This window comes from Malaclemys terrapin, chromosome 25 (genome assembly GCF_027887155.1).
Source record: "Malaclemys terrapin pileata isolate rMalTer1 chromosome 25, rMalTer1.hap1, whole genome shotgun sequence".
NCBI lineage: Eukaryota > Metazoa > Chordata > Testudines > Emydidae > Malaclemys > Malaclemys terrapin.
In genome coordinates, this window is record NC_071529.1 from 7,967,654 (window position 1) to 7,981,197 (window position 13,544).

Below are 13,544 nucleotides of genomic sequence, written 5' to 3' on the forward strand. Positions count from 1 at the left end.
TGTCAGCTGTACCTGCTCCTCTTTCTTTTGTATACAAGAAAGATGCAGTTAGTTTTTCTTAATAGAGTGACTAACTGTAAAACCTTTGACCTTCATAGCCATGGACACTAGTCAAGTGTGGGTGGAGTTCAGAACTCTGTCCCTCTCAAAACCATGTTTATAGAAATACTGCATTGTGTAATATGGGCTGCGGAAATTGTTCAACACGATTGTATGTTTCACCCCAATGCAATAGATGGATCAAAGTGATCTAAACACCACTCCAGTCATATTTAGCAGCTTGTTGTTCAAATAAAGTCGCTACTTTGAAGCTGAGTGTCTAGATTCTAAATACTGACTTCAGTACAGGGACTATAAAGCCGGCTCAACTGTCCAGCTGTGAATTCCCCTGGCTTGGGGAAATCTCTGAGTGGCATCAGGTCAGCATTCTCTCCACCCTTTGCAACCACCCCTGTTGGAGATGTGGCTGGTAGCAAGAGAAGTAATCTACAGCTGTTGTAATGACACCTGGGTGGCCATTCCAGATGACGTAACTTAGAGCAGTTCTGAGGATGCTGTAAATTATGCTGCCATCCAAACTGATCCCCATCTGGCACCTAAGATCAGGGAAAATCAAAGGTTATGTGAAGCCAGGTTTTCCCTCTTGTGCCTTTTCCCGAGCACAGTTCAGCTGGATCCGGGGATCAAGACCCCAATCTTTCAGTGTTGCTGATTAAGATTGTTGGCAAACTAATTTGTACCAAGTGTTTTGTAACAAAATAAACATCATATGGAAATTGGTTTAAGAAAATATGTAATATACAAGAATTTGTAAATATAGCAACAGATCCTTTACAAGGTGCTGTTGAAACTTTAAACAGTAATTTCATTGTTATTAATGCTGAATCTTGCTGACAAACTGAGATTCACATTTTTCAAATGTATTTGAGCTTCAAGTAATAGAAACAACTTCTAGGGGAACAATGACCTTATTTCCTTCTCCTCCCCATCCCCCATATAAGCTTTATGAGAAACATGAGATGTGGATGTAAAAATCAGGCTTCCATCGTATTTGCTCCAAGGTGAGAGAGTCGTAAGGACTATTTCCTAGTGTGTCCTGTAATCCTGCTTAAAAGTTAAGTGAAAAAACGTATGTAATGATTTTAATGCAAAATAAACACCTTTTCTGTACAGATATTAACAGTAAATGGAGAAATAAAAAAAGCTTGGGATGAAGAGATAATAATACGATGATGATATTTAATGTGTAGCTACTCTGAAGGTACATTTTGTACTAATTTCTTTATTCCCTGAAACACCACAGGGGCAACTCTTTTCACCACTGTACCATTTATTTTAAATTTAATTAAGTGATTAAAGGGGAAAAGAAAAAGCTAACCCGGTAACTCTAATGCCTAACTTTCATAGCACAGTCCATCTGTGGTGCTTCACAAAGGAAGGTTTGTGAACCAGGTGGGGATCATGAGTGTATTGCAAATATAAATCAACAGCACTTCTCAGGAATAGAACCAGGTCTCCTAACTACCAGTCCAAAGCCACACTCACTAAGCAGCACTGACTTCCAGAAAGGTGCAGCTTGCACCACACCCTAAAGGTGGCTAGACAAAGGCTCTGATGGACTTGCCAGAAGAAACAAATTCAAGCTATCAGGAATGGCTATATTGCAATAAAAAACCTGCAACACCAAGTCTCAAAGCCGGGGTCAGCTGACTTGGGCTCAAGCTGTGGGGCTATAAAGTTGCAGACTGGAGCCTGAGTTGTGGGACCCTCCCCTGTCATTAGCCCTCTCGAATGTCTACACTGCAATTTTATAGCCTCTCAACTCAAGCCCCACGAGTCCGAGTCAGCTGACATGGGCCAGCCGTGGCCGTGCCATGGGTCTTTTATTGCAGACTTTCCCATGAGGACCCTTTACTGAGAATGCCCTGCTCTTTGCCCTGGGGACACACAGCAAGAGCATTGTAGTCCCTTGTAGCCGCCATGACAGAGCATATATGGAGTTCCCTCTGAAATAAACAGGTCTTTGGCCATTTAGTTTTAACTGCCATAACACAATCTTCAGATGGGTGATGAGGTGTTAAAAATAGCAAATAATCCAATTAAAAGGAGCAATATTTTTTAAACTGCTCATTAAATATAAAATATGATTTAATTTACTGCTAAGAGAAAAGAGGGTAATTTATAGGGAGATGATGCAAGGAAAATCTTAACTGTATTAGAAATTAAATGCTCCTGTTCTTTTGTGTTGTACAAGAGGGTCCATTCCCTTTGGGAGGAGAGAAAATTAAGGAGTCTTTCCATTTTCCAAGCTGATACATGAGATGTCTCATTCAAGTGGTCCCCATACAGAACTGATTCATGTTCATGACCCATACTCTCAGTTTATAGCTCCTGTAATAGCCACAGGAGTCAGTGGATACTGTCGCGTGACATGGTTATTATTAACCTTTTGTAGCTCTAAACCAGTTAGAAAACTGAGGCCAGGAAATACACCTGTTCCTTGTGTCCCACCTCTATTATACCTTCTTTGCCTGCCTGTTTCTTGTCTACAGATTTCAGCTGCAGCAAGATGACCACAAAAATTGGTTGTCTTTAATGCAACATAGTACAAAAAGTAATCTGAGCAGTTAAAATTCTGCCCTTGTTATTTGATATGCTAATGGCTTGAAAATGTCTTGTCCTGCTGTCAGGGTCTACTTCTGAAGAAAGAATGCAACTGTCTTTTGTACGTGTACAATAGTGCACTAAATATGTCCCTGGCTAGAATTCTTTTAATATATTACTAGACAATATTATACAGTGAAACTTGTCTAAAGCAGCCACCAAAGGGAACACCAGCAGTTGGCTCTCTCTTAAAGGAGGTCTTTGGTGCTAGGAAGGTTGTGTTGACCCCTGTGAACATCCCAGACAGTGGGAGTAAACAAAAATTGTATAATTCATAAATGTGACATCCCCACTAAAAAGCGCTGAGGGGGATAGTCCTTCATGGGTCAGGGATGGAGAGGATAACTATGAGGCCATGTCTACACTACGGGCACAACGGTAGTGCTGATGTATAGACACTTCGTACCGCAGTGGTTTTTCCGTCCAGCAGTAGCTAGGTCAGGGGAAGCACTCTTCTCTCGACCTACCCATGTCTCCAGCAGAGGTTACCTTGACTTAGCTATGGGGCACAGGGCTGTGAGTTCACACCCCTGAGCGCTATAGCTAGGTCAAGGCCTAAGTCTCTAACTTCTGATTCCATAAGTCACCTTGGCTGGTACAGAGAACCAGTTGACACAGAAATCCCCTTGTGATGCTGCACCAGCATGGAAGCAGATTAAGGAGCTGCTCTGGGCTGCAGTGGACTCTCCCCTCCAGACCAGGCCAGGACTGGAGGAGGAGTTAAAAAGAGGGAACTCTGTTCAGCTAGGGGCAACCCGGGGAAGGGAATGGGCTGTTGTGCTTTCCAGCTCCCAGAGAGAGGCTGACAGCCAACAGAGCCTCTGCCAGTGCAGGAGGAGGACATGGATCCCTTGAGCTAAGAAGGGAATGAGGCTGAGGTAAGAGAGGCCAATGCCCTGACCAAAGCTGCAGATAGGTTTTCCTTTCTTCCTTTTTCTTCATACTTTGATTTAACCTTGTCTGCTGACTGTGGGCAGTTTGGTTTGCTTCACACGGGACCCTCAGAGGAGAAGAAACAGCAAGGAGGTCTCAGCCGGAGGGTTGAGCACCAACCCACGAGAGGGACACATTCCTTCAGCACCGACTGGGATGGGGACAATTCAACCCACACACTTGCACTCCCCAAAAACTCCTAACGGGGGGTTCTGCCACGGACAGATTTGTGACACTCCTATTTTTATTTAATGGACTGCAGTAGCAGTGAGATGTAGTTCCTCTTATTGGCATCTATTAATGCTAAACTTAAAGTTCAGCCTTCAAAATTTGCTCGAGAAATGTTATTTTTACTGCATAAAAACCCCACTGTTTTTCCTCAGTATTTATGTTGTTAGCAGCATGAAAATTGCCCAGGGTCCTACATTTTAAAATGTCCATGTTCAGCTGTCAGCAAACGTCATCGTCTTAATGGCCTGAGCCATAGAATTCAGATCCAAACTTCTGTGAAGTTCACGAGGCAGGGGTTTGTTCTGGACCCATCTTTACTGAACAGAGGGCAGAATTTTGAAAAGTTCATCTGACCAGCTCCTGTGCATGCAAACTGCTTTGTGCTCAAAGACGTGTATTGCCCGTGAACCATGGTTTGCACGTGTGTATTAGTATTTGCATGCACTTTCGAAAATCTAGCCCAGCACGAGCATTATTTGGTTAAAAAGTCCACTGTGTGCCTGTACAACGTCCCAGCCTAGATTATTTAAAGGTGCTAGAGGCATGTACTTCTATGCATACGTATACATAGCAACTGTAAATGTTGCAACAGGTTTACATCAAGGTGTTGTTGATGTTTAATGTCACCAGTGATAGCACGTGTAATAATTTGCTGAGAGATGTTGATTCACATTTCTCAAATATATTTGAGTTTGGGGAGAAGGTAACTTGTTTAATAGCCTTAAACGTTTTAATGAAGTATTGTCACAATTGTATAGATGTTGTTGTAAATCAAATACATATTTTATGCAACCTGAGAAGTACAGTTATTTTATCTCTTTTTGTCTATAGCAATATCTGATTTTATCTTCCATTTAAAACAATGTGGTGAGTACTCATTGTAGCCATGCTGCTGGCCGATGGACTGAAGCCTTTTCTCTTTCTTGTAATCTCAGAGAGGAAGATTCCAGATGAAGATTACATCATATTAATTGATGGTTTAAATGAAGCTGAATTTCACAAGCCAGATTATGGGGACACCATAGTATCATTCTTGAGCAAAATGATTGGAAAATTCCCATCCTGGCTGAAGTTGATAGTGACGGTCAGGACAAGTCTACAGGTATATTAAGACCATGCTTCTTATTAAACACACAAACACTGGATTTTTGTCATAATGGGTTTTCTTATTGAAAATCTTAACCAGTGTCATATAGATTTAATTACTGATCTTTTTGAAGTTATCTCATTTAAGTCTTTTTGTAATGGATTCAGATTGCTTTATGTCTGTCTCTGGCTACTGTTACAGAACAAGAGTCTGATCCTGCACCCTTTACTCATGTCAATAATCCTTGCTCAGCAAGTAGTTCCATTAATTTCAGTAAGACTATTCACATGAGAGAGGACTACTCGCCATCAGAGCGTTTGCAAGACCAGGCCCAAAGTCCATGAGACTTTACTATTACGAAACGGGAGCTTAGCCGTGTATTCTCTCTTAAATGGGAAGAAGCTAGGAGAAGGGATTTCATGCATAACTCCCTCCCATCAGTATGAGGGGAATATAACCATGATAGACTGATTCAGGGTCTGTGTGTTTATTTGATATAGTCTGAAGGAGTCATAACATGGGTCCAAGAAGCTATTTATCTCTATTAAAACACTTGATCTTAGGCAGTTTCTGAGGTTTAGAGTGAATGTTGCTGACACTGACAATGTAGCTGACAAGTGCTTTTGTCTTAGGTTATGTCGACTTCAGCTCAGTTTCTGTTGCTAACATACATTATAATGCTAGTGTCTTCTGGACTCACAACTCAATGAATGCACAGAAGGAAATGTATACAATATATGTAAACAGTCTCTAAGAAGTTAATGAACATCCTCGTTGCTCAGAACTTGTACTGAATTTTCCTCTAGCGTAGTGACAATAGGCAGGAAAATACCAATCGATCTATTTAGCTGTAATTCTCCTAGCCAGACCCCAGAAGTAATTCACCATTATTGTAAATCAAGAACTGCAGGGACTTGCCGTTCTCACTAGCAAGTTTTGTATTTGTTACAGTGGCAGGTTGCACAGTCTTCCTATTTCAGTGCCACACTTTCTTACTTCCCCTTTATTTTAGGGTACTTTAAATATTTCATTTTGGAAAAGAAGGATTTTGTAATGTTTGGTTTCAGAGTAGCAGCCATGTTAGTCTGTATCCGCAAAAAGAACAGGAGTACTTGTGGCACATTAGAGACTAACAAATTTATTAGAGCATAAGCTTTCGGTATGCATCCGAAGAAGTGGGCTGTAGTCCATGAAAGCTTATTCTCTAATAAATTTGTTAGTCTCTAAGGTGCCACAAGTACTCCTGTTCTTTTTGTAATGTTTGTTTCAATGACAGATTTTAAATTGCATTCCTGGTATTTTAACCTCTCAGTTATTTAATTGGTCAGGGCTTTTGTAGCCCTAATTTTTTTAGAATTGTAAGATTTGATTCTCCTCTGTGCCCAAACTTTACTTTCGGGGAGCTGGTTGCAACTCCCTGATTCTCAGTCACCCAGCACCAGTGGAAGTCAAAGCTTCAAGGGGCTGCTTTAACTTACAACACTGGCATAAGATCTCTCTCAGACCTTATGCTAATCTAGATTCACCTCCATTTACCCACCCCACCACAACACACTTCATGTATCCCCTCATTCCCCTTGCATAGGGTGGGGTTTCCTGCAGGGGCAGCAGAATTGCCTCTCCTAGCTTTATATGGGCAGAGCGTAAAATTCGCTAGGGGAAACCTCCATCTGATTTACATTCACTTTGTGCTGCATGAGCAGTGTAAACTGAACTTACCAGATCAGACATGCCAGCGCTCAATATCTTTGGGATATATAGTAGATGTGCAATCCCACACTATACACATTCAGAACAGCCCTTTGGCTGAGAAAAGAGAACCCACTGTTGGCTCTGAGCAAATCAACAGCATATATAGTATTATGGAATTCACTGTGCAGTAGGAAATACCTACTAATAACCTTCTATTTAATCAACTGCTGTATGATGCTGAAGACTGCTGCACTCAGCACTCTTTGAGATGTACTAAGCTTTCTGTTTCAATGAGAGGCCTAGAGTCCTGGACCCCACCAGCTTTGGCTGTCCACAGGTGATGCCCTAACCTGAACATCTGCATGACACAGAAGAGAGCTGATGGCATGTCCAATAGCTAGTTGGGTTGGGACTATAATTTTAAAGGGCACTGCTCTTTGTGAATACTCCAACCTCTTTCCTTGGCAAGTGTGTTAGGAAAAACTTTCCTCGGTTTTATTTCAGCCACCTAGTTTCACAAAGAAACCCGCTACAGTGCTTTTTAGATTGTAAGGTCCGTGGGGCATGGACCACGTCATCTTAGGTATTTGCCCAATACCTCTCTAGGTGCTGATGAAATACAGATGTTTATTTTTATTAATAATAAGCACTTCCAACATGAATAATTTCTTTTCTTTTCTTCCAGGAAATAATTAAGTTGTTGCCCTTCCATAGGATATTTTTGGATAGACTGGAAGAGAACGAAGCCATAGATCAGGACCTCCAGGCATATATCCTTCATCGAATACACAGCAGCTCTGAGATCCAGAACAACATCTCCCTTAATGGCAAAATGGACAACACTACATTTGGCAAACTCAGTTCTCACCTCAAGACCTTGAGCCAAGGGTCCTATCTATACCTAAAGCTCACTTTTGATCTCATAGAGAAGGGCTACCTGGTACTAAAGAGCTCCAGCTATAAAGTAGTCCCAGTCTCTCTCTCAGAGGTTTACCTATTGCAGTGCAATATGAAGTTCCCAACACAGTCTTCCTTTGATCGGGTTATGCCTCTCTTGAATGTGGCAGTGGCATCTCTGCATCCATTAACAGATGAACATATTTTTCAGGCCATTAATGCTGGTAGCATTGAGGGCACACTGGAATGGGATGACTTTCAGCAGAGGATGGAGAACCTCTCCATGTTTCTTATCAAGCGTAGAGACATGACACGAATGTTTGTTCATCCGTCTTTTCGAGAATGGCTTATCTGGAGAGAGGAAGGAGAAAAGACCAAGTTTCTTTGTGATCCTCGGTAAGTAACTGACGTAAAAATATCTGCAGCATTTCACTCTCGCTCATCCTAATAATCTTGTCTCATGGGATTGAATATGGATAAATACAGTACAGACTAAATGGGAGACTTTAGTCCATCATGTCTGCAAAGGCATATAATCTGTCTGGGATAGATGATAAAGAGATGAAAATCAAACAACATACACACATCTATATACAATGAGCCCGATTCAAAAGCCATTCTGTTCATGGAACTCCCACTGAATGACTTCTGAATGCAGAATCAGGCCCCACTGGTTTTGGAGTGTGAATTCATGTTTAAAGGACACAGTGACCATCTGATAAATTATTATTGTGTTCCTGGCATAGCTATTGTGAACATACGTTATATCAAATCACTATTAGACTTTATAGTTTGTTTAAATGCACTGATAGCATGAGAATACTACTACACTTTTAAAAATGTATCTTCTATCTTTCAACCTCAGACTGGGTACAGGTGTTGTCTTCATCATTTTAGTCATCCATCCCAACAGTTCTAGTTTCACTTATAGTAGCCCGTTCCCTGAAGCAGATATATAAAAATTGGGAAAGTCATTCATATTCTGAGCCCCTGCAATGCATCTCCTTGAACCTGCAGTCAGCACATAGTGATAGTATCTGCTGAAACTGAATATTCAGCCAAGGTGACAGCCACTCACCTCATTAAAGCAAGTTGTTGCTGTTATCAGTGTCACGGTAAAGAATACATTTACCACCTCAGGTATGGAGCTTCTTGGTAAACAGGATTTAGTAGAAAAAATAACATACAGCTGCTCCGAGTGGAAATCCTGGCTGCTTTAGTAGATTTCTGCACAGCTCTCCTGTTACTTAGCCTTTGCAATGCATCTTCCACCTCTCTGCAGTTATCTTTATATCAATGTTAATTATTTACATGTTATATCTTTCCTCAGAGTCATTAGATACTTCTCACCATGCAATGCTTTTCCCACCATGGTTTTCACCATAGTTGTCTGCTATTTGCAAAGCCATTTAAATGCATGTCTCTCATTTATTTTTAATCCTAGCCTGCTGTACTGAAAACATTCTCCCTAATATCCACTTGTGTTTAGCCCAGCTGCTTTCTGACCATAGCGATTTTTGACTGGATATACACAATTTCATCAACTAAGATGTGAATCTCTAATGCACCCGCTACTAATTACTTTACTGTTTTATCACAGATGGGACAAAACTGGGGGTTTAGGTGCTGTTGATAACTAGTCACGGCATACGTTTTGCATGAAAATAAAAACCATTTTCTTCCTTCTCTACCCAAATAAAGTAGTTAACCAGAGCACATCTGATGGATTAGGCAGTAGGTGCCGTAGTAATGAGGCACATTTGTAAAGCTGTGTAAATGTGAGCACTTTTGATTCTCAGGATCTCAAGAACGTCCTTCTCCTTAGTTTGGTCCACATGGGTTTATGCCTTCTGAATGTCCCTTTGATCTCCAAGCTTAAATGAACTCACAAACTCAAAGCAAAACTCAATCAAAACTGCTGTTTCAACCAGGCTGTGCACTGAAACCATGCACAGCCAGAAATTTCACATGGTTTTAGCATGAAATCATAAATCAGCCATGGTTCACTCTGAAGGTAACAAACAGTTTGGGCTGAGGTTCCGGTTTCATGCAGTTTCGTAACCTTTATGCACAGTGTGAATGTTTTGCACAGGCTTCACAACTAACACACGTCATCTGGAGCTTTGAATCCCTGTACTGTAATGATGTTGATCATCTCAGTTATTGGACTTTCCCTGACCTTGAGTACAGGTGCCTGACAGGTGCAGTGTCATGAAGTTAATTCTTACCTGTATAGTGAGGGAAAACCAATTCCTGCGTTGTTTCAACCTTCCCGCGTCACAGAACTTGCCATTCAGAGCTCAGACAACCTGTGATACTGAGAGATTCATTTCTGTGGGCTTTCAGGCATCAGTTTAGTCCCGAATTTACCATCTTAAACAGATGAAGCCATAAATCATTGTAAAAGGGGGAGGAAAAAACCTTTTGTAAATATGAAATCCCAGACCAGAGCTAGCCAGGCTTCTCTCACTTACAGTAATTTTTGCCAGAGGCAAAGATGAAGCGCTCTGATGGACTGAAACAGAAACAATAAGTAATACTGGTTCCTGAGTCCATACCTACTGAAGGACTATTAAAAACCTCTAATGCATTATGTGTGCTAATTCTATCAGATCCTGATAGAGAGAGAACATGGCTGAGGTAATATGTTTTATTGGACCCACTTCTGTTGGTGAAACAGACAAGCTTTCGAGCTACACAGCGCTCTTCTTCAGGTCTGAGAAAGGTACTTATATTCATGGCAGGTAATAAAATACGGTACATCTCAGTCATCAGTAGATAGCGCCCCAGAGAGTTAGCTATTGTGTGATGTAAGTCTTCCTGTCCGCTCTCGGGGTAGAGCTGATGTTGAATGTTGAGCTCAGAGCTAGGTAAGCTCTCATCAACAATTAAGATGAAAAATCACCATGTATTTTCACTACATTAATGGGAGCACAGCTTGCCACTGATTTGACTAATAATAGGACAAGTGTGTGAAAACTTGCTTGCGTTTTGTTTGCTCACAGTGATTTTTCCCCCAGTAAAAAGGGAATTGAAAAGGTGTGGTCGCTGTGTGAAGCGCTGTGTAGTTCCCCTGTGCTGAATTTCAGAAACAAACAGCTAAACCTAGGCTTGTTGACTTTGCAGAGAGCTACTGTAGAGATAGTGGTTGCTGAGGCTGATTCTCTCATGAGAATAGCTTTGAAACTGAAGTGTGACCATGTGAAACAGCTCTTAATTGACTTTCCCTGACAGAAGTGAACAGATTTGGAGGATGTTATGGAGGAAATTGAGATAATGGGACCTGGGTCAGGAGCACTGCAACTGGGATGGTCTTTTTCCTTCCATTAATAAGACTGGAACATCCATTGTCCCATCCTCTCAGCAGTACAGAAAAGGAAAAACAAACAAAAAGGCTAAGTATTGTACTCAAATTTAACACATGCTCTTCTAGTTACATACAGTCAAGCAACAAGCCTCCTGCCCTCCAGATTTTTGTTTTAGCCTGTTGTGCTGCTAGCCGCCTTCTTCCCTGAATTCTCAGCGTGAGCTTTCTAACCAAAGCAAAGGCTAATTGGCATTGAAGGGAAACACTATCATTCTAGATTCTCCCACAAGGGAGCCCCTCAGCGCTGACTGTTTAATAATAGGACACAAGAAAGAGCTTCTGCCTGATACTTTAACCAGCATTGTAACCAGTAATGACTACTGCAGACTGTCAGCGTAGCACTGTTAGCCAGTTGTATTATTTGACATATAATATAAAACTATATACAGGGAGACCATTTTAAAAGGTTTATGTACAAGGGGGGCAAACTTAACATTGTGCATGTATCATTACCTCTGCACTCCTGGACCTAAACATTGCTATAACGCTAAAGCAATTTTTGCATAGACTTTTTATTTTAGAACCTTTCCTGCAATGATTTCAAAGCATTTCCCAAAATTAGGAAGGAAGGTGCTGTCATCTCTGTTATAGATGGGGGGAAATTGAGGCTCAGAGAGTTGAAGTCAGCAAAGCACTGGGAGTCAAATGTAGACCCCAGGTCTCCTTACTCCTTGTCTGCCTCTAAAGCCACATCAAACATGTTCAGAGTCTTTCAACTAGAGTCTCCTTTTTTCTTTGCCTATGTTGATCTCAGCAAAGATAAGGAAGGGACAAGGTAGGTTGGTAGCTTCCTTTGCATCCCCTTAATTCTGGGTCTGGCCCCTGGAGCTGCACTAAATTGCCCAATCTTGTAATCTCTCTCTATAGGTCATTGCTCCAGTGTAGAATAGCTGGCGAATTCCCTTTTTCTCCTGACAACCCCCAAGCCTGGGAGGAGACTGACCTAGAGTCGTCATTCCACCTCTGTGCTGGTCAGAGAACGCTCCCACACACCCAGTTATACCACTGGAGTTGTGTAAAGAGGTGTTTAGGGTAAGGGAGCATTTGGGCCTTCACCCAGGGCTGGATTAACCCATAACTGGGCCCTAAGCAATCAGAAACTTCTGGGCCCCTACCTTCGACTATGAATAACAACAGACAGCTGATACATGGAGAGAAGGGGAAAAAATACACTTCAGTGATGTTCCCTCTCATACATGCCATGGCAGTACATTCCCATCCCAGCCTGTTCACTTGCTGCTGTTAGAGAAGGAAGTGGTTTCTTTAACCAGTGGCCCCCTCTCTCCTTGGCTCCATTGGGAACGGCAAAGCGAGCTTCAGCTGTGTGTGAAGACTATCTCTGCCCACTCATCCACTAATACAGGAAACTTCCCTCACCTGAGTGAGCAGTGTTGCAACCTGGCATATGGGGTTGCAACAGCACACAAATTTGGCCCAGCCGCCCTCCCCACCCCCGCCATGACACGTGCCGGTCACAATGCCACTTACTCAAGTGAGTGAAGCTCTTTCAGTTCATGAATTGGTTAAAATAAAATAAAATCCACCCTCCCCCATCCCACACACACATTTAGACCCTACGCACATGCCTAGTTTGTGTATACATCAGTCTGGTTCTGCTTTCATCTCATAATAAAATGCTCTCATAGTACACCTCTACCTCGTTATAACGCGACCCGATAGAACACGAATTCGGATATAACGCGGTAAAGCAGCGCTCCGGGGGGCAGGGCTGCACACTCCGGCAGATCAAAGCAAGTTCGATATAACATGGTTTCACCTATAACGTGGTAAGATTTTTTGGCTCCCAAGGAAGCGTATATCGGGGTAGAGGCGTATAACTGTTCAGATTAAAAATAGTGAAATTTACAGAGGTCACAGCTTTGCTCCTGTACAGTGAGATCCCCAGAAGGGAGTGAATTGCTGTATGATCAAAAGTGTTACCTCCTTCCAGTAACTGTGTTGTATAGGCAAAGCAGAGTTAGGAAATCTCAGCTGCATTTGTATTCATTAAGCTTGGCCCATGAATACATATAATGAGAAATGCTCTGTATATACAGAAATGAGGCAATGTCACTTTTTCTCCCTCACTGTGTCAAGAAACGTTTATCCACATGGAGTCGTTTTTAGCAATGCAAGTTTCTGATTTAAAATTGAAAATTTTAAATGTGTGGTGTGTCTTTTAGGGGGACAGTCACTCTCCTTTCACCCTCCTAAATAAGAAATGCAGAGGAGAGGTACTAATCTGAGGGAGCAGAATGTCATTCATTAAAAATGTCTTAGGGAAAATGGCCTGCTGTGCACTGTGCATTTGTACTAAATGAGGATGCAGTTCTATCCTCCTAAGACCCTCAGACTTACGGCTTTATTGCGGAGTTCTTGGACATCTGCAGTCGTGTTCTCAGAGGTGTTGAGCACTTGAAGGTAAAAGGAGCTGCAGACACTCAGTATCTTTGAAAATCAGGCCACCGGAGTCTTGTTTAGAACACAATGCAGAGGAATAAATCTTTTGCAGTAAATTTCCCTTCAGTACACAGAGAATTAGACATACAGCTACTGCCGATTAATATTAATAGGAGACTTCTGGCTAATACCCCAGGATAGCTCTATACAAATTAATGAGAGATACTAGTCCTCTTTGTTTCACCTTTGCAGAATCAAGTCAGTTCATATCAG

At 41.8% G+C, this 13,544-nt stretch overlaps 1 protein-coding gene across 9 annotated transcripts in view; it reads left to right on the forward strand.

Moving 5' to 3' along the window:
* Window positions 1-13,544, forward strand: part of TANC2 (tetratricopeptide repeat, ankyrin repeat and coiled-coil containing 2) — a 610,881-nt gene that overhangs the window by 529,146 nt on the left and 68,191 nt on the right. For all 9 annotated transcript variants that reach the window (XM_054014274.1, XM_054014267.1, XM_054014275.1 and 6 more), the window contains 2 exons: window positions 4,764-4,930; window positions 7,293-7,900. In XM_054014274.1, the coding sequence (XP_053870249.1) occupies window positions 4,764-4,930; window positions 7,293-7,900 (775 nt within the window). The remainder of the gene's footprint in view (window positions 1-4,763; window positions 4,931-7,292; window positions 7,901-13,544) is intronic.